At 32.6% G+C, this 20,878-nt stretch overlaps 1 protein-coding gene across 9 annotated transcripts in view; it reads right to left on the reverse strand.

The window, feature by feature from the left end:
* Positions 1-3,658: 3,658 nt before the first annotated feature.
* Positions 3,659-20,878, reverse strand: part of LOC100645167 (protein unc-13 homolog 4B) — a 36,464-nt gene continuing 19,244 nt past the window's right edge. For 4 of the 9 annotated variants that reach the window (XM_012311330.3, XM_012311331.3, XM_012311335.3 and 1 more), the window contains 16 exons: positions 12,819-12,983; positions 12,552-12,730; positions 12,003-12,047; positions 11,759-11,918; positions 10,843-11,366; positions 10,061-10,207; positions 9,836-9,973; positions 9,568-9,756; positions 9,200-9,494; positions 8,439-8,797; positions 8,015-8,204; positions 7,555-7,861; positions 6,663-6,743; positions 5,651-5,774; positions 5,053-5,246; positions 3,659-4,955 (listed from right to left, as the gene is read on the reverse strand). In XM_012311330.3, the coding sequence (XP_012166720.3) occupies positions 4,861-4,955; positions 5,053-5,246; positions 5,651-5,774; positions 6,663-6,743; positions 7,555-7,861; positions 8,015-8,204; positions 8,439-8,797; positions 9,200-9,494; positions 9,568-9,756; positions 9,836-9,973; positions 10,061-10,207; positions 10,843-11,366; positions 11,759-11,918; positions 12,003-12,047; positions 12,552-12,730; positions 12,819-12,983 (3,192 nt within the window). In that variant the 3' untranslated portion in view covers positions 3,659-4,860. Of the gene's footprint in view, positions 4,956-5,052; positions 5,247-5,650; positions 5,775-6,662; positions 6,744-7,554; positions 7,862-8,014; positions 8,205-8,438; positions 8,798-9,199; positions 9,495-9,567; positions 9,757-9,835; positions 9,974-10,060; positions 10,208-10,842; positions 11,367-11,758; positions 11,919-12,002; positions 12,048-12,551; positions 12,731-12,818; positions 12,984-14,358; positions 14,943-15,256; positions 16,936-19,962; positions 20,477-20,878 lie in introns of those variants that run through there. The other 5 variants (XM_012311339.3, XM_012311337.3, XM_048408224.1 and 2 more) reach the window with 5 other exon arrangements.

Here is a 20,878-nt window from a genome sequence, read left to right on the forward strand (position 1 = left end):
ACCGAAAATTTTAATAAACATCGAGACAAGAAAGTATCCGGTGCATCGTCGAGTCATGGACAGGGGCGGAAAGTTAACGTGGCGCGGAGTTTCGTCTTGAGTTATTAATAATGATATTTATGTAAAGTATGTACCTCGTATCCCTTATATAACGGCGCAGTTTTATCCTTTTATGTTTGTTTGTGATTGTGTTCACAGATTCACAGATCTGTACATTACCTTAATGTCAGAATAAAAATATTAGGAGGAAATCTAAAGCGATTTACTATGTTATTTTATGCTTTGAAATATTTAAAATATTTTTATCCTAATAATATTTATTAACAAATAACATAATTTATTGTTTTCTAGGACAATTTTTCTTAATTTTTCGTAAATTCTTCAGATACTAGATCATTCTAATATAAAAATATTTTATTATCTATTACATATTATTTTTTAAAACTGTCTCAATTCCTTGATAACGTTAAGATTTTTTTCTTTGAAATTTTTTGAAGTTTGATCCTAAATTATTACGTTACTCCTTTGAAATTCTTCATTTTACTGTTTTTCCTTTATATCAGTTTGTAGTTACTGGATTAAATAAAAATCTATCGATATCTGGTCTCAAGGATAAATTCCATAATTTTTCACTATTCTTTTAAAGATATCCTATCTATATTGCAACCGTAGATTATTACAACAATAGAAAGGAATTTCCTTCCGCCTCATGATTACTGATCATTTCTGTATTAAACTACATTATTTGTAATTTTTCCAATTGCTAAATTCAGACAATTATCGTTTGATTTTTGTTTAAAAATACAAAGTGCACAAAACAAGGTACGATGATGTGACATGTACTTCCATATTGTGATGTATTCAAAATTTATTCAGTGTATGCTCATACGTACTTTGCCTATATATACACATATATACATAAAGTAATCCCGCAAGCTTCCTTCTTTTCACTGAAGATTTTATTATTTACACAATTTGCTTGGTCACGAAACCGAATGATATCTAATTTCGTAACTTTTGAGGGATGCTCCTTTCGGAACGTAATCGTAGTACCGGCAGGGAGCAAACTCAATCGGAGTAATATGAAATCAATTGTAAGGCAATTAAAGCGGAGAGCCATCGTTGCCTCCCGCATAAAACTTCCGAAACTCGATCGAAAAGTGAGCGCCGGTTATTGCGCTCTGTTTGCATTGACCGCGGCGGGCTGCATTCATTTGAATTTTAAACAGTTTTTCCGATCTTTCTTTAAAACGATGCCATAGATTTCATTATATGCAATTACTGGGGTCCAGCGTCGCAGTTCGAATGAGGCACAGTGTCTATGCTATCGACGTGATCATTAAGGGGAACCTTTGTTTGCGTATTTTAATTAATACGCCAAAAGGCAAACCTCATTTTACTTCTATTAACGTGTACCCGATCCTCTGAGCATATTCCGCGTTATATATTTTTGCAGAGTATCCTATTAATAAAATTGTCATATCCATTTTCTGTAACATTTCGATTGGAATGGAACCTTTAGATATTATACGTCTAAAGATCACACGCGAAAGACACGATAAGTCTGTCGATTTTCTAATTTTTATGTCACTTGGCAAGACTACTATCGATATTTTTAATATGCTCAAGAATAGACGGATAACAAAAGCACATATTTAATCCTAGGATAAATGGAAATATAGTTTGGATAATATGAAACTCATTGAGATAGGTATACATACACATAGTGTATTGAATTTTAAAATTATGTGCATTAAAAGATAGAAGGTGTATGACCTATCATCGTCCTCCCCTATAGACTTCGTATCTTCTTTTTTTTCTCTTTTCGTTTTCTGTGATACATATGTATAGAAAAGATAAAAAGGAGAAGGGGAAATGGAGCTATAATAGAAAATTGCAATATTAGTTCGCATTGCGTGCACTTGTAGCTGTGAGAGTTACGTAGATGACTTTCTGCACGCCACTGAATCATCAACGCAAAGGGCCATGATAACGAGATAACGTGTTACGAAATAGAGTCAATTAAGTAATCCGAGTTACACGCATTTGCCACGCAATATTGGGTTTTCAACATGATTCTTGTTTGGAAAAATAACACTGGGTTAGTTATCGCTAAGGGAGGTCATACATTTATTCATGATCGTTAAATCTTGTCATTTGACCCATTAACCGTCTACATTGTGTTAGCGCAATATATCACATTTGTAATCTTTTCTCAGGCAATCTACATTATTGAATTCTGTTTCACAATATCGAATATTGCTTAAATATCTTCTTAATATTGCTTAAATATCTTCAATATGCTTAAATATCTTTTCCGTCACATCCTATACCTTGCGATTTTCTAAAGTTCGAAAATATTGACATGTTTATAGCATTATGATAAACTTCACAATCATTTAATTCTTAATTCTTTTTTCAATCGCAGGAATTCCTTTTATATTCCTGAAATATCTATTACTCTTAACAAATTTCTGTATTGTGACAGAACAATAAATAAATTACTTTATCTATATCTTTTGATAATGTTGTGTTTACGGAATTTTTATGTATTTATTAAAAAATATTAAAGAATCATTTAAAATTTCAGATATTATATATATATATATATATATATATAACCATTGAATACATAAGGAATATTTAGTTAACATTTAACATTTTTCATTAAAACCATTTTATCATAAAATAAATTCTCCATGTGATATGTTTGAAAGAAAAGTTATACAAGATAAAATTAAGATTAACGTAACAAAAAATGGTATAATCTCGAGTAAAGTTCGTTTTCGATATTTCAGCTCCCTCTTCCAGTCTTCGATGATGACGCATTGTGGTACTAGCCTATTTCCTGAACATCAGTATCGGTAACGTGATCGCGAAGTGGTAAGATAAAAATTGAATTGTGTACTGAAAAGAAAACCGCAATCAATCTATTCACAATAGACACACAATCGTATCATGATTTTAAATAAACCTATCACTTAACTCGATTGATAAATAGAAATATATGTATCTTCTATGATAACGACAACTTATTCATTATCAAATAAAATTTTTTAGAAAGAACATGAAATTTTGTATTTTGAAAGACTCGAAGATAATGAGCGAAATAAAATAAATCATTCTGATTAAATTTATTATTTAAATGAATTTAAAATCATCCATTACAAACTAAACTAAAATGGAAAAGAACGTGAAAAAATTTTATTTTAATGAAATTTAAAACATTGATACAAAGAAAATAAATATTTTTAATTAGAATACGAATTATATAAGAAACTGGAGAATATTTCTAAAAGATTGGGATGAACATATTTAATATTGGCGATCTTTGTTGTGATCTTTATGAGCAGCGGATGATATAGTAGACCTCTGTAGTGCAACTAATGAAATTTTAACATTTCTGCAAACGGAATTCAAGAGAATAATCGATTCCAACTGCGTTGCCGAGTACTCAAACTGAATAAAGTGCATGTAATTTTAAACAGAACGCATTCCACGCAGACAGGAACGAGAAACGAGAAAACATTAACCACGCGCATAGCGTGGAATTCCTTTCGTAAATAACAGATGAATTTAATAATAACTTGTTACAATTCGAGAAATTAATCGGGTATTATAGAATTTTTAAGCATGAAAATAACAATGCTCGTGTTAATATGTTTTAATAATTTATTCAACGTTCATTACATTCGTTCATTACTTCGAATTGTTTCGCGTACAAATGTAGATAATATTTAGAACAATGATATTATGATTACTCTTTGTCTATTCTGTGAATAAAATAACTTCCTGAACTAATAACATAATTAATTTCCCCAAATTTGAATAACGCATAATAAAAAATGTTGAAAAAGTTTCATTTTATATAATATTTTGTAAACTTCGTGATATTCTACATAATGTCATGAAGCATAGTTTGATAAACAAAGAGTACTCAGAATCTCTCGATAACAAATTTCTCGGCCGCGATTTCCTTCTGAATTGATCGATTCGACAAAGATAATAATACTAGATAAAACATATACTTTCGTTATACATACATCGTAAACAACATCGTATAAAACATATGTTTTCGATTCATAGCAGCAATTCTATCTACACGTATGTTACAAACAATGATTTTTTCTTATTCGATAGCTTTCTTGTCAGAAACTCTTTTGATTCGTATTTATTGCAATTACGCGTATTTTGGACTTAATGATAAATAGCAATGTTGCTCGTAAGTAGTACTTACTCAGCCTTACAGTTTTCCTAGTCTTGAAATGCGATGTTTCGTGTTTCGCGAAGAAAAATACATTTGATGTTTGATATTCGAAGCGATACACAGCCTAAAAATGGGTATTAGCTGTTAAAAACAGCGTACCTATACTTATGAAAACTTTATAAAAATAGTTCATTATTTCTTTGCATTCTGTTCCTCGTGGACTAGCTAATTTATATAATTTTATATGATAAAATGATCAACGCATCGATTCATGAACAATTAAAAATATTGATTTTAATAAATTACAAAATTTGTAGCTATTAATGTAATATTTAAAATAACAGAAATCCTTTAAGTAACTTTATATGTCTGATGTTAAAGATTTTAAGAAATGCTTATTACGTATCGAGTTTTCTTGTGAAATGGTTTGAGATAAATTAATTACAAAAATAGTGACGATGTAAAATAGTCTTAAACTTTAGTAATAAAACAATTTAACGATTCACGTACTGATTTAAATTACGTATCTCGTAAAATTAACAATTCCTTCATTTTTATTCATTTAGTAACATCAGTTAGATATTCGGAACGTTGCTTCGTTGTCATATGACATAAAAAATAATTTCAATCGCTTTTCCTACGAGTGATAACGATTATTTTCGTTCAGCCTTAGAACTAAGCTTCGATAAGAACTCTGTCGCCTGATTGTCTCCCTTTCTGTGTTCTAATGCTTGAATTACGTCCGTACCTGAACATAAAACAATAATCAAAATGTAAGAGATAAAAGTAGATTAGATAAAGGCAATTAGTTAGTTAGGATTAGAGGAAAAGTAAAGAAAACCTACTTTTCCTTGTAGGACGTGAAAGATTCAAGTGAATTTGGTCGAGAGACTCGATTCCTCGATCTGGTCCCGTTTCAGGAATTTCGCTGAATGGTAGGAAAGCCTCTGCCATGAATCTCGATCGAAGAAAATCTTTGTCCTTTAGTTCGAAAACTACGATTGCGTTTTCTGTGGCTCTTTGTTCGCTTGTTAGAGGTCTGAAAGTATTTACATTAGTTAAATCGGAAATTGTTGAAATGAATAACATTTTGGAAAATAATAATATGGTGTTTTTGAAATGTTATAAAATTATCTTGTTCCTGTCTTTCGACAAATCCTATATCATCTATGTAAGTAAGATTCTCAAAATCGATATTCTTGAAAAATAAGCTACGGATGAAGAAATTTAATTTTATACTTTTGATTTATTTTTGCATAGAGGATCAACTCTTCTATGTTTATATATTTTCATCCACAATCTATATCTTGTTTATGTATTCAATTCTCTTAATATTTCTACGTATTATACATACATCTATTATGGGTAGATATAATATAATATTTACATATAATGTTTACAACGATCTATTCTCTATCGAAAAAAAGGTTGACTATTACTCACATGTTAAAAATTTCGTCGTACAGCGGATATAGGTTTTCCTTTTGCACATGCGTTTTAGGCAATTTTACGTCGGCGAACTTTTCCTCCGGAAGTAGCTTTACCTTCACATATGAATCGCAACTACCTGGAAGATAGAGACAGAACAATATTTTCAAGCTGTTCTTTCGAAACACCAGAAAGACCCCGATATAGGCTCATGCACGATGAAAGGTGACTGTCTGTATTCTTGATGGGTCTTTTGTCTATGAGGTTCCACAGTGTCAACAACATTTAATATATTAAATTGCTGCATAAATTTTCTTCGTCATTCCGTTCATATAAACACGCTATCGATGTTATAATAAATATAATATCGCTATGTAAATCGACAAACTATTCTCACTAGTCTATTCAGATCCGTCAATAATCATCCACTCAGAAGGATTTTTATTAGGTTGATGACAAAGTAATATCGGTTTCTGAAAATAAGAAGACAAGTTGACAAGAAAAACAGTTTCAAATAGACAATTTACGATAAAATCATTTTATGAGAATGGTGTTTCGTATTTATAAAATAGTATTTATAAAATAAAGATATAAGGTGACATTTACGCGGATAAATGTCGTAAATCGAATTTGTAAATCTACTCTGATGAACATACACGGAACTTATGCAGCAATTTAATATGACATAACAAACGAAAGAACACACATTTTACAACGGTTAAACATTCATTAAATAACTTTTATATTATTTGTTATATTTGGAACCTTATAGAAGTTTGTATCACTCGTGATCAATTCCATGTTTCTAACTTAGGGAAGTTATTCGATATGCTAAAATACTCGTACATTCTCTAGCTACAAATACATAGTAACAGAAAATGTAATATAAATGTTGGTCAGCCGTGTTCATGCAAATCTGAAAGTCTAATTGTCGCGAGGGCAGGCATGAGAGATTCTAATTTTAACAGTGATGAGGAAGAGCGTGTTTCTTTTTTATTTCTTTATTTGACATCCACGGTTTACATACTTGTCTTCCCTTCTTTCAGTCTTTGTTTAGATTTTGTATGAAGCTTGTGCTTGAGAGTAGACACCTTGCCTACCAAATCGCCTACAAAATCGAAAGAAAAGGTCATTCTCTTTGTCGCGAACCACCCGCTCATTCCCGTAACCGATTTACAGTGAAACAAATAAACGTTAACGAGCTACAAAATGAAAATCTAAGTTCAATTTACGTTGATGATGGAGCTTTGCGTTTTGTCTATAGACGTGTGCAATTCTGCTTCTCTTTGATGGTTCAGTATAACGTATTGAGTGATGCTCATAAAAAGACTGATGCGATTATCATTTTTTAATTAAACGGTTTTGCAAAATTTCTGAAAGAAATTCTCTTAATAAATTTCTTTTTCTAACTAAATAAAGAAATAAAAGGTACTTCACCTATGTACAGTTACTTTTGTAGATAGCAAGTTATAAATATTACAGTAAAGAATTTTTCATGAATTAATTACGTTTGCTTTGTAATTTTTAAATGCACATTATAGTTTTCTATATATTCCGTCTATAGATAATGAATATGTCATCGGTAACAATTATCTATAACATTAACTTTTCTATGAATAAATCATTCAATATTTTTATACATTTTATATGATATATATGTGACAATTGATTTGCTAAAATATTTGTAAAAAGATGTCGTATAGTAGAAACAATATTTAAGTTTCAAATTAAACTTTTTCGTATTCTATCAATTCCAAAAATAATCGCACTTTTCGCTTCATCAGAACCACCCGTAGAAATTAAAAAGTGTATAATAAATTGTGTCTCGCCTAAAATCATATTTTTAGCATTCATGCCTTAGATTGTAATTTCGAATTCAAATGTTCTTTAGAAAATAATGTCAATTTTTCTTCTCTTACCGTTACTGTCGACCGGTCGTAATTTCCTCGCGTTCAATATCTGAATGTTCAATGAATTATCCACGAACTGCGCCTTCACGGTGATCTGTCCGTACTCGGATTCTTCCAACTCGTTCTGTTCCTTTATTCGTTCCTGATGGTAACGATGTATCAGATCAGCTGTCTCCAGGCCGTGGAGCTCCAGAAGGTGTTCGATCTTTTCCAGAACTTTCACGTTCGCTGTCTCGTCAGCTCCAACGTTAAAATATCGAATGAGGGTATGCAGAGTGCGATGGAGGTTCGAATAAAACGATGGTGGCCTTCTTCTCTGTAATGTAAAGATTTTTAGCTTTCATACTTTTTCGATACGCAAATTACTAAAAACCATTTTCTTGTCATTTATATAAGAGTAAAATTGTTTAAAGAGGGAAAAATAGCTGGAGAAAATAATAAAAGAAAGACGAAGAATAGTTTCTAGTACCTCTAGATTATTATGTACTAATTGATATAAGCTTTCCGATAGCGTGTCCCAAATAACATGCAAGATCCTCTCAAAATTGTCTTCATTAAGATGATCGTGCAACGTCGACAAGTTACTATCAAGATATTGTAGAAGTCGATCCATGGTATTACTGGTCGTGTCTATCAACTCTGCCCCCTCCATGAGATACCTTTATTCAAATTATAAAGGTGACAATTAATGAGAAATTAAATACAGTAGAATCTCATTTAAATTTTAGTTAAATTTTTTTAATTAAATTATATGAACGTGAACTATGGACGTAAAATATGTATGGAACGTAAAATAATAGACAGAGAGAAAAATTATCGAACCTATGAACCGTTTATCCTATAAGTTTCGATAATTGGGATTACATAAAATGTGAAAAGTTTGCTATAGTTACCTGTTCATGGCAGGAGACATCTTATCCGCGACAACTTGTAAAAGTTCTATAATCTTGTTTTTAACAGTGTCAGTGGCATTATCGATGATCAGCTGAAGCGTCTGTTTACATCTGTCTGCGTCTTCTTGGGTTTTCTTTTCTGCTAGCTCATCCACGATGTTCTGAAGTCCTAGATCGTTGGCTAATGGCGCAATTGACGTTCTAATGTAATCGATATTATTGATCGCGAAACACCACGCTGTTGATACGGAGAACCTCCTTTCGTACACGCTACTTTCTGACAACTGTTCCAATTCTGTGGTCAATTCCGCTTTCTTTGCCATTTTATCTGCGTATGCGATAGAACATTTGCAGATATCCTAAAAATATGTAATGCGATATATTTTTCAGGAAATAGAAATATTTTCAAAGTTTGTACTTTTCTTTCATTAATAGCTATACTAAGATACAATTAATTCATACAATTTAGGAGTTTTCTAAGAAAAGAGTCTGCAGATCTATGGTATATTACGTGTATAGGTATTAAATGTATTTTCCATAGTAGAATTACTATGAAATTTTTATTCCGTAATAAGAAAGACAAAGTTCGAATCACTTCTCACGAACATAGGTAATATTAAAAAGTTAGAGCTAGAACTGCCAGTACAATTTTATATGAATTTTGGATTATATCTGGATCTTAAGATGTGCACGTATGTAGTAAAATAAGAAATAAATATTCGAAAATTTTTCGATCAAAAAGTCGTTATTTATGGACTTACGTCTATAATTTTGGCAATGAAAGTGTAGGAGCCTTCCGTGTCTGGCCATGCGAGTTGTGTCCAAAAGACTTTGATTTGGTAGAATATCGTTAATGTATCCACGGCACTTGAGCTGTATTGAACGGAGTTATCGACTGCTTGCAACGTGTCAAACTCCACGGCTCTGTCTATTCGTTTCAGGGCCTTGTACACCGCTATATCGAGCCAATGTGCCACACCAGCCCTGAACCAGTTGTAGTAAGTCTGTACTTTCATCCCTTCCAGCTGTCCTTCGGCGCATAGCACTTGACCAAGACTAAAAAAAATTATATTTTATAGTTACTTCTGAATATTAGAATATTGGCAGCTAAAAAATTATAACGACTTACATAACGTATCTCTGCAACGCAAGATACAACTCGAATAAAGTCGTTCCCAGATTTAATTCCACATCGGCGTTTTCAATTTCAATTCTCTTCAACCTGCCGCAGACATCCTCTATAACAATCATACATATATCACTGATCCTCTTCTCGTACATCATGTACAGACATCTTGCATAAGGAAAATTAATTCGTCTGAAATTACAATGAAATTAATTTCAAACAATATTCAACATCGTGCTTAAATTCTGTCTAAAAGATTTTTAATTCTCACTTGATAAACAGCTTATCGTAATTATCAATAGCATTTTGTAAATCTGCTCTAACAAGTTGAATCACTTTGATGTGATATTTCAGCGCATCTTCGTCCGATTCATTTTCCGGGAAATTATTATTCAATATATGGTCAAACCTAAAATACCATAGGAATAAAATGTGTAATTATTTAGTTCGCTATTTATAAGTTTCAATGTTTTCCTAAGATTGTACAAACGCTCACCATTCGATACCACCCTGTTCAACAGTGTACTCTAAAGCTTGAAGGACACTTAGTGTCTCGTCAGGGTCTGGAAACCAGGGATACATTTTTGCAGGGAATAGATTAATGTCTTCAGGCACTTTAAGGGACGAAATCGACGACAGAATTCTAACGAAACAGAAAAATTCGCTTTGAAAACCTCAAATATTGATTGTTTCCATAAACTTTCAAACACAAATACAGTAATGTCTTTGCTAGCTGATCATTGCTATTCTCTTAAAGTATTTGATTTCTATGTTTAACTTAACTTCTCATTCTTTAGATTAGTACACGCTTGTAATTTCTTAGATTATCTGATGATTTCATTTCTTAAAATCATATTAATTAAAGCTTTTAAAATTCTCTTTTAGATTGTGATAATAAAGTATAAATTTAATCTCTTTGTATAAACGAATATTCTGTAAGAATTGTTTTTACAGATTTTGAATCGATTCTACGTGAAGTATTACGTGAGATATTACGTAAGGTTCTGGTTAATAATCTTAGAGCATCTTTTATTTCTAGTAAAATTTTAACGTTTAACGTAGATTATGTATTAAACTTTTTTCAATTTGCAGCTAATATAGCAACTATTCTAAAATTTTTGAACTGAATCTCTACTTTATTTACGTTCAATGCAAACGAAATACACCAATTATCTAGAATTCTATTTTCCTTGATAGTTGATCAGATACGATCCCAAACTACGACCAGCTAACACGGAAATTCTGTACTTAGGATTCACATAGTTTATTAATAATCACCCCAAAATCGCGGACAACTGTGTCATGGCGTTCTTGTCTCCAATCGTGAGCCTCCTGATCTTGCGAATACTGTTCAGACATGAGTATAACAACTTCTTCGTGGCGTCCCAAAATAATCTTGTTTCGTCTACCGAGAAAAGACCATTCTCCATGGGCCTCAGAAGGTCGATTGCTAATTTATTGAAAACAATAAAGTTTAACGGATGTTCTTGATGGATTCTTGAATATTCTATCCATTGAGCTAGCGTCACGTTTCTGGCTAGTAAACCACGTTGAGCACTGTGCTGAAGAAGAAGAACTTCCGCTGGCGCTGACCATCGACCGCACCAACAGTATTTCTCTATTTTCTGGGTCTCTATTTCGTATAACAATAGCACCCTGATTAGGTGTCTGTACTCTTGTGCGGCCACCTGTGCATTGTGCTCGGCGCTGAAGGCCAGTCTTAGTTTCACTACACCACGTCTTTTTGATTTGTTTTTCTTCTCAAGGGAATACCACATTGTATGGCCTGTTGTTGGTATGTCCTGATATTGAACGAGAAATCAATCTTAGTAGATTCATAGTTTGTTAATGCACTAATAAGAATTGATATGTTATGAAAAATTCATTTGTAATAGACTTTAATGTAAATTATCTGAAGAATCTTTTAAGGAATGTAATAGTTCTGTGAAACGAAATAGTTCTTTATCGGTGATTAAATGAAGATTAAAAGCTTCTTACGATCTGAATTCTAGTTAACATTTTTTTAGCGAGTAGTTTCTGATTTAAAAAAGAAAGTAAATAAAACTCCTATATATTTAGGGCTCTAGACTACTGATAGTTAAACTAGATTTTTAGTGACAAATCAGAGGATGAATTTAAGCAAACTGAGAGTAGAAGTTAAATAATGACAGGGATGTTTGATTATTTTATGTACCTTCAAAGGTATCCTACAACGACCGATAAATTCGTTATCATGGCAACCAGTAGTGGCAGTAACAGCAATTTCCTTCGCTAGTTTTACCAGTCCTCGAACACCCTTCACATCTTTTACTTTACTCATTTTCTCAGGAACTGTTTCAGCAGCGTCAAAGTCCCTTTAAATCGAGGAATAAAAAGATAATATCTAAATATGCTGTTAATAAATTTTACTCCAATTACAGTCTTCGTTATGAACTTACCACACTTCTAGATACAGTACGTCGTTTTCTGGGTCTTCTAGAGGGCTACAAGAAATCATGATTGAAGTTATATTACAATTTATGCATCAGAGTTCCGAAATTTAATCTAATAGAATCTAATACCTTATATTACATTTCACCTTAATATTTTATACTTTATTGGCCTATGAATTAAAATTCAGCACTATTACAAATATTTGATTATTTACTCATGAGAATAATGATAATAATGTAATATATATTAGATAATCCTAATATTAAATTAATTATTACAGTACATGATTAACGTCCAACTTCTCAAAAAAGAAATCACGTATATCTGCAAGATTAATTATCATAAAAAATGGAATGAATAATTGTAAATTTCTAGTATTTTTAATAAATGGGTAAATTAAGGTAAATTTTAATAAATGATATTCGTAATATCATTATTTCTCTACTCTTCCAATGTATGCCTTCTGGACGATTCATATAACGAAAAAAAGCGTGATTCTTGTCAAACAACATTTTCTCAAACTTCGCTTTACAAACATATGTCTGTCAACTCACAGTTCAAAATGTTCCTCCCACACTGGGCTCAGTGTGGATGTTTTCACGGCAGTGTTGTATCTCCTCGTGGGAGCAGATTCGAGGTAAAGGGCGCAGAAAGGATCGCTTTTACCATTAGAATCTTTTGACACAAGTTCTTTGGCTTCAATCACTTCGACGTTCAAATGCATTTCCGGTGGCTATATAAATTATAAATAAGTGACTTACAATTTTATAATTTGTTGAAATATTGACACGTGGAATTGGAATTGGCAACGAAATTCTTACCTCCATGTTTTTCGTCTCGTGCAAAACTCTCTCGTGCATGTCGTTGTCGACTTTGAACGCATTTTGAAGGTAGTTCAACAGAGTTTCCAATTCACACTCTTTAGAAACGTCGTAACCGACTTGGTGTTGGGTCATGAACACCAAAGCAGCATAGAGCTCCTCAATCTATAGTAATATCAAACGTTCTAAACTAAGGTCAAAGATATAACTATTAACAAAGGGCTGGGCGGGACATAATATTTTAATATCTAAATACTCGGTGCAAAAAGATAAAATGTAACTTCTTCCCTCGTAGTATAATCATTGTATGTAACAATAATAAAAAGTTCTTTTACTAAACATTGATAATATTCGTTGTCTCTCTATTACTGTCACTAAATGGCATAATTATAGACATTCTTCATCACTTCATACATCATTGTCCATTGCGGCTGACATATGTAATATAATATTATCTATAATATTCCACAAAACATAGCACCGATGCGTGAATGAAAGTACATATTACACAATCTAATAAAATGGGACACATTTCTATCGAATCTTTTGTAAAAAATAAATTAATAAGTTACACAAGTATTTACTTAGTTCTGTAAATAGAAGGGCAATTACTTCTCAAACGCATAGTAAACATCTGCAAATAACCTTCAATTGATTTACAAATGTTGATAATTAAATAATGTAAGAACAATGTGCAATCGATTTACGTCACACATAATTGTACCATCTGCTAGTCACAAGACGCATTGATAAGAGACAGCGAGGAGATTTTAGCTGCTAGTCGTTTGTCGAAGCATCGCTCGTGATACGATATATTCACAGTTCAAAGTTCTTCAGCCGGAGCATTAAACACATGCTTCAATCGAGCAAATGATTGGCAACGAACAGATACGTATTGTGTGAACAATTTTGTTTACTTTTTATTAGTAGCACCTTCAAATATTCAGATATAGTTAAGTAATGAACTGCGCATAAGTTCAAAACCACTTTATTTTCACCATTTTTCTTTTTACATGCAGAGAAAATTATTTCTCTTTTTACGTAATGAATTTAAAATCCAGCTGTTTAATTTAACAAATATATTATGCAATAAAATTTATAGGAAGATTTGCAACGTTGTAAACTTTGCAAAATATAAAGCTTCTTATTGCTTCAAAATTGCGAGACTTGTACAAGTTTACAGATCCTCGTTGCAAGTTGCAAGTTTTTCATAATTGAAAGTTGTTTGTTGCAAATTAGCGTGGATTTCACATTTCGCTAATTGATATAAAAATATATTATATAAGATTAGCGTTGACCTTTGTTGACATGAAATTATACTTATGTACCTATTTATTTGTATTACACCACTTTTATTATAATTATCTATGTGTGATATATTTTTTTAGTATATCAAGTTAGTAATTCTACTGTCAAGCATTATGAAATTTGTATGATACATTATATCATATCAACCATAAAATTTTCAATACGTATGACATATCACCATCGTATTTAATATTTCTATCAACAAACCGAAATCTTCACCGAATAGACTCACCGTCATAGCCTGGAGCAGAGTATTGGTTCTGCGCTCGATTTCCGCTTTAGGCACGCCACGGAAAGTGTTCCTTCCTCGATTCAGCGTGGCCACCCCCAGGGGTGGATTGGTGCTCACCATTTTCTTATTTTTCAGCACTATACTATCTCATCTCGTTAAACTTCACTTCTAGATGACTTTCAAAGAACAAAACCAATATCACGTATCACGACATGCTACACTTTTATACATTCAACATCTGATGTAAACATCGATTCGTCCGAGCTTTCTGTGCACCATCTGTTCGAAGAAAATCTTTCATTCATTGCCACGAGTAACTGTCAAGGTTTCCTCTTAAACGATGTCGAAACACGATTTCGAAAGAACGAACAAACTGTCAGCCAAGAACAATATAGTTTATACATTGACACTCGATCGAGACCTCACTTCCTCTTATTGACACTTTCATCTTTGAATTAGAATAACCACTCGCTGTACAGATGGTACAGATTTATAATCACGTACAGATTGGGATAAGGTACAGATGAATATTATAAAGAGACTACGGATATGTATGCATTTACAGGGAATTTGAAAGTGCAGACCTATACAGTACATACAAAAATATATAAAATATTCGATATATTATAAAATTCTTGTGACGTTACAGTACGTTATAATTTATAACGAAAATTTGTTAATATGTAAGTTCTGAAAATCTTGCAATCTTGTAACATCCTAATGTCCAGTCGTAATGTAAGACACAAGCTTCTTAAATTTTTAATAATAAATCTGTTATGATATTTAGTAGGCTCCAATTTAGATTCAATTTCTTCAATGAAATGAAAATATGAAATTGCGTAAAAGTCTGCAGTCTAATAATTATATGTAAATGCTCGAAGAATGAAGAAATATTTACTATTCCATTTTGGGTTGAGATGACTTTGGTAAAATAGGAGGGTCGATACGGATGCTCGAGGATCGGCAAAGTTTCGAAAGTGCTGCTCACACGACGAGTATCGAACTGCTCTAAAAAGCAAGAATCGTAGCGTATACTAGTACATTGTTGGCCGATGATGAACTTCGACGACCACGACCTTTGTTATCGGTGCTACGTATATTTATTCGGGCGCGCTTATGCAGTATGCATAATTGAAGAGGAGTATCTAGTCCAACTTACGAGAACGTAGACGTTGTTTGAAGAAAGGCAAAGATAATATAGAAGTATAGATAATGGAATATCAATGGCTTTTTTGTGTTTAGAAGATTTTGCAAATCCGAATTTAGTGAATTTATCAATACTTGCTAAATGGCTGAGATAAATAAACAGCATAACATATATTGACAAAATTAATTACTTGAAAAACAAAATTGTGCAACATTAACGAACATTAACGAAGACTTCGAAGCACAGAATTTGTATTATCTCCTTGCCTTTGGAAGATTTTGCAAACATAGGACGAGTAAATAGTAATAGAAATAAGTATTATAAACGATAAAATAAAAAAAAAATATGTACTCATTGAATTGAGATAGCTTCCTTCCCATTCTTTCGAAGTCGGTATAAAAAAATTCGATTATTCGCTGGAAATTAACTAAACAGATAGATAGATAGTTTTATTTCAATCTAGTGGTCTTAAAATAAATCTTGATTTACAAATTTTTGGAGATTAACTGCATACCTGCAGTTTGGTTTCGAAATCAAAGATTAATTTAGATATTAGTTTTAGTTACCAATGGTATATGATGAAATTTATGGAGAAACCCTGTGATGTTTCTCACGGCATTGACCTAATTTCAGTATGTAGGGCGGCTAAATTTGTCCATTTAATTAATTACTCAGCGAAATGGAGAGTTACAAATGCACCTTCCTGTTCAGAAAGCGGTTCGGAAGTGGTATGACCAGACAAAAGAATAATTAAAACTTGTGCTGAATAACGATGGTCGCCTTGAATTTAAATCTCAGTCTATACATAATTTATTGTTATTTGTAACTTCTAAATGTATCATTCATGAACTTTCTATCTATGTTCTATGAAATCTCGATGAATTCTTTATGAAACTGTTCATCATCAATCATAAAATCTAATCTCATTTCAATAAATGTTTCATATTTTTTTAATACTTTTATATTTAACGCAGTTAATTTATATTTATTCTTCAATAAGCCGTCTGTATAATCAAATGGAGTTACTTATAGAAGACTTCATATATTTTTAGTTTTATTTCAAGTAACTTATTCCAATAAACCGTTCCATATCTTTAGAACTGATTCATACGCAAAAAGTGAATATCAGAATCTTTCAGCCTCTGAAATTTTTTTATTTTTTTATTTTATAAGATTTCTACTTAATCTTCCAGATACCATTTTAATTATAATTTTATCCAATCAAATCTATTTTTTATAAAGGGCTATTATATAACTATTTATTAAATTTCAGTCCAAGAAAGTTATTCCAAGAAATTGTTCCATATGTTTAGTTCAACTAATTCATATTTAATGATTCGATATTACAAACTTTCAACTTAATTTATATTTAATCTTCGATGGATCATTGCCAGGCAATTAAATTTATTATTTACAGAAAGTTATTGATATTGTTTCGAGCATAATTACCTTAAAATTAACCATTTATAATGCGATAAACAAAAAAATGTTTCTACCACGGAGAGTTAATAATTTTTTATCAGGAGTTTTTCGCTAAGTTTATATTTAATCTTCACCTCATCATTCTCAGTCCGTAATCCGGTAACGCAGAATCTACTCTGATACCACTTATATTCCACATTTTTCTGGATTTTCCATTGCGTAAGCATCACTTGTAAATCATTCGTTCTGCTCGTCTTGTAGCAGACAAATTTCTAAGGTTACTCTTTTTTTAGCGCGTTCCTCTCGATCGACCTCTTGAAAAGAACGTCGTCAACGCGACGACTTCTGACCAAAATAGTTGTTTCCCCTTTCATACTCACAAAGAATCGTTCATCGTGACAGTTGCAAAATCTTTTTCAATCATCAAATTGAATTATCTAACTTCTTCTCCAATGTAGTAAAAAGACTTGGTAAATCGACCAAGGTACTTCGTCGTTGGCTTAAACAGAGAAGAGTCTCTTTGAAACTGATTATATCCAATGAAACGGAGGAATATAAGAGAAAGATAGAAAATCCGTTTGGACCAGCGACTCACTGAGAATCAGAAAAACTGGGCCATAGCCTTTAACATCGTCGCATACTAGTGGTTGCCAAGACCGATTGACTCTGACAATGAGATTCCATTTATTTGTACGCGTTTTGTGGTTCGCCTAACATTGGCCCTTTTGGCTTGATCAAACCTTAGAGCGGGAATGATATTTGTCTTACTGACTTACATGCTATTGATTGATGATATTATATGCTATTTGCGGATTAAATATCTGTGTATAATATGCAGTTAAATATATTTGAATATATTTAATAACATAGGTAATACTTCTGTTTTTATCTCTACAGTAAATCAACTATACGAATACTTTTGACTCTTTGTATCTCAAGATCCAATTAAATATATACAGGTAAAGGACGATATTTAGAGGGTGAAGTAGCGCTCTATTTTGTTTCTACGTTTCTAATCGTGTTTGTAAGAATACAAATTTACATAAAAATCCGCAGTTTAATTATAACGTTACGCAGTTACAAGAAAATTTCAACATATCTAGATAATATAAATTCGATTAATACGATTAAAATTTTCTTGGGACCACAGAACGAATCCAAGAGGTCATCGACTGATGCCAATCATTAAATAAAAAGGAAGAGCAATTTCCTTTCCCATTCAAATTACAATTCAATCTGAAACGGAACAAAGATGCACGACATTTGCTCGCGGTCTCACATTTTTTTCGCCCATTTCTCTACGCCGTGCACCGCGGCAATTTAAATACTGAAGATCTGGCGTACTCATTGGTCGCTCGGTTAACTGGCTGACCAATGGAAAACGCGAAAACAAGACAATGAATCTGCACAAAGGGAAACTATGCCGTATCCTGTTTGAGGCGACCCACGGGACAAGTGCAACCACAATGCGTATTCGTGTGTTCGCACAATTGCGCCCAATGAAAATTGATATACCACGGCAATTAGCTCATTGACCGGAGGAGGCACGCGTAGATAGCCTACGACGCCGACGTCGACGTTCCCGTCCTTCGTGGCCAGGCCCGATTTTCACGATGCATTATGCAAGTTCGTCTAAATTCGACCGCCCACGTACCAGCCGGATTTATTTTGCTACGGGAACAGGAATTAATTTCGGAAACGGATGCTTCTAGGACGTTTTGCTGGGCCATGAATGATTTTTATTGCTATCTAATGTTGGTGGAATGTTACGAATTATCGTTAATTACAAAGATTTTTCAGGGAAATGTTAACAATTTTGAACGCAGAAATGAATAAGAATTCGCGTAAACCGTTTTGATAAATCGAATCGCGCTCGTTTCGCCAAATCGCGAATAATTTTTGTTGCTAACGTTGGTGGAATGTTATCGTTAATTCCAAAGATTTTTCAGAGAAATTTTAACAATTTTTAAAGCAGAAACGAATGAGAATTCATGTAAAGCGTTCTGGTAAATCGAATCGCGCTAGTTTCGCCGAACTGTGAATAACTTTTGTTCCCCAATGCTAGTGGAAATTTTAAGACAATCTTTAATTGCAAAGGTTTTCCAGAGAAACTTCGGAAATTTTGAAAACTGTAGAAAATGAGAATTTGTGTAAAGTTTTAGCAAACTGAGTCGACTTCGTGTTCCTTCGAATCGGGTTTATTTTTTTATGCTATTGCATGTTTCGAAAATATACACTGTCTGTGAAAAGCTTGACCTCAGCATGAATTTTAAAGAAGAGTATGCAAAACATTCAGCAACAACTTTTTAAAACAGTTGTCGATTGACAACGAGATCCAAATTTCGTATTAAAGGTTCTTGATCGTCGACATCAAAGTTATTACGCGTTTGAGCAAACGGCCAAAATGTTTACTAAGAAATTGGAAATTTTCTGACAGCGAAAAAAATGTACTTCGAGTTACATGGAATTGAATTTAGTCTGAAATTCCACTGATCTTCTAATTATAACATGAAAATTCCAAGATACATATATATATAAATATCTAGAATCTACCGAAAGATCTAACTATAATCATTTTTCATTCAATTTTTGCAAATCATACTATTTAAACGAAACGTACTTATAATTTTCTCTACTCTAGTTAATTTGAAATCGTGTTATTTGTGCCGCAATAAATTTGTAGACATTTTAAACGCTTTATGTCAACAACGTATGAAATACGATGTTCTTCAAGGTCTATGTCTTGGAGAAATTTTTTACGAACATTTCTATACAGAATGAAACTATGTTACTGATAGTTTGCCAATTTTTGAAGACACAGCAGAATGCGATTGATCAACCCAGTTTTCTCGCTAGGTTTGATTTATTTTTATGACTGCTCCCTGACTTTCGATGAGCGGCCTTTTGCGCCTTAATTGCCAACAAATAAGACTCTGTCGAATAGCCAATTGCCACACAATACCAACTTATCCTCTTGAGCTGAAACCACGATCACCACATCTCGATCCTCAGCAAGTCCCATCAACCTTACATACCTTCGATCCCATTACTTCCTGTTACCTGACAAATTTCTACCACCGCGCGTTTCACACCGATCGAACGATAATTTCAATAATTCTTATTTAAATGTTTAATTATTTATATTTATTTAAAATTTCAATCAAGGTGTGAAATTAATTTAAAAGCGAGAATAGGAGCAGAATTTTGGATATTTCATTTCGGAGTACTTTTCCACACACTGAGACGATACAAAGTCCACATCACAATTTCTTTCATTGTTTTTTACACACGTTTTACTCTATTGACAGATTACGATACGTCCTTATAATGTTTGATCATTTTGTGTTACACTTTTCAAATAGATGCATCCAGGACTTCCGTGATGGTAGCTCCAGACGGAAGTACACGGACAGGACAATCGTGGTAGCTCGTCAACTAGAAAGGAGCCTGACGAAGGCGAGTAGCACACTGCCAGGAATAGATGGACGGACAGATCGGAGTCGTCGTCGACAACGTCGACGATTCAACTAGCGTCACACGCTGGCTACGCTACAAAACCAGAGTCGCGTTTCAAATTGAGCTTAACTGTTAATTGAGCTTAGAGGATAACACCCTACCGGTCGTACTACCATTCCATTCTATCGATGAAATAATATTACGTAATCATTCACGTTACCTGTTCTTTCCCTTTAATCTTCCGTTTCGGATGATTTTGTCGGCAACCGAACGATTAAAATGATTATACATTTAGATAATAGTTTCTTAGATAACATTTCTTAGATAACATTGATAGAATCAGAAAATTGTTTTACTGCTGTACGGGATAAAATTAGAGAAGGATCATTGTAGTAGACTGTATATAATGTTAAGCAGGCTATATATAAATATTCTACGGAAAATTGAAGGAGAAATTAAGAAATTTTACGAAAAGTTAGGAAAAAGTTTAAAAAT

Source organism: Bombus terrestris, chromosome 8 (genome assembly GCF_910591885.1).
Source record: "Bombus terrestris chromosome 8, iyBomTerr1.2, whole genome shotgun sequence".
NCBI lineage: Eukaryota > Metazoa > Arthropoda > Insecta > Hymenoptera > Apidae > Bombus > Bombus terrestris.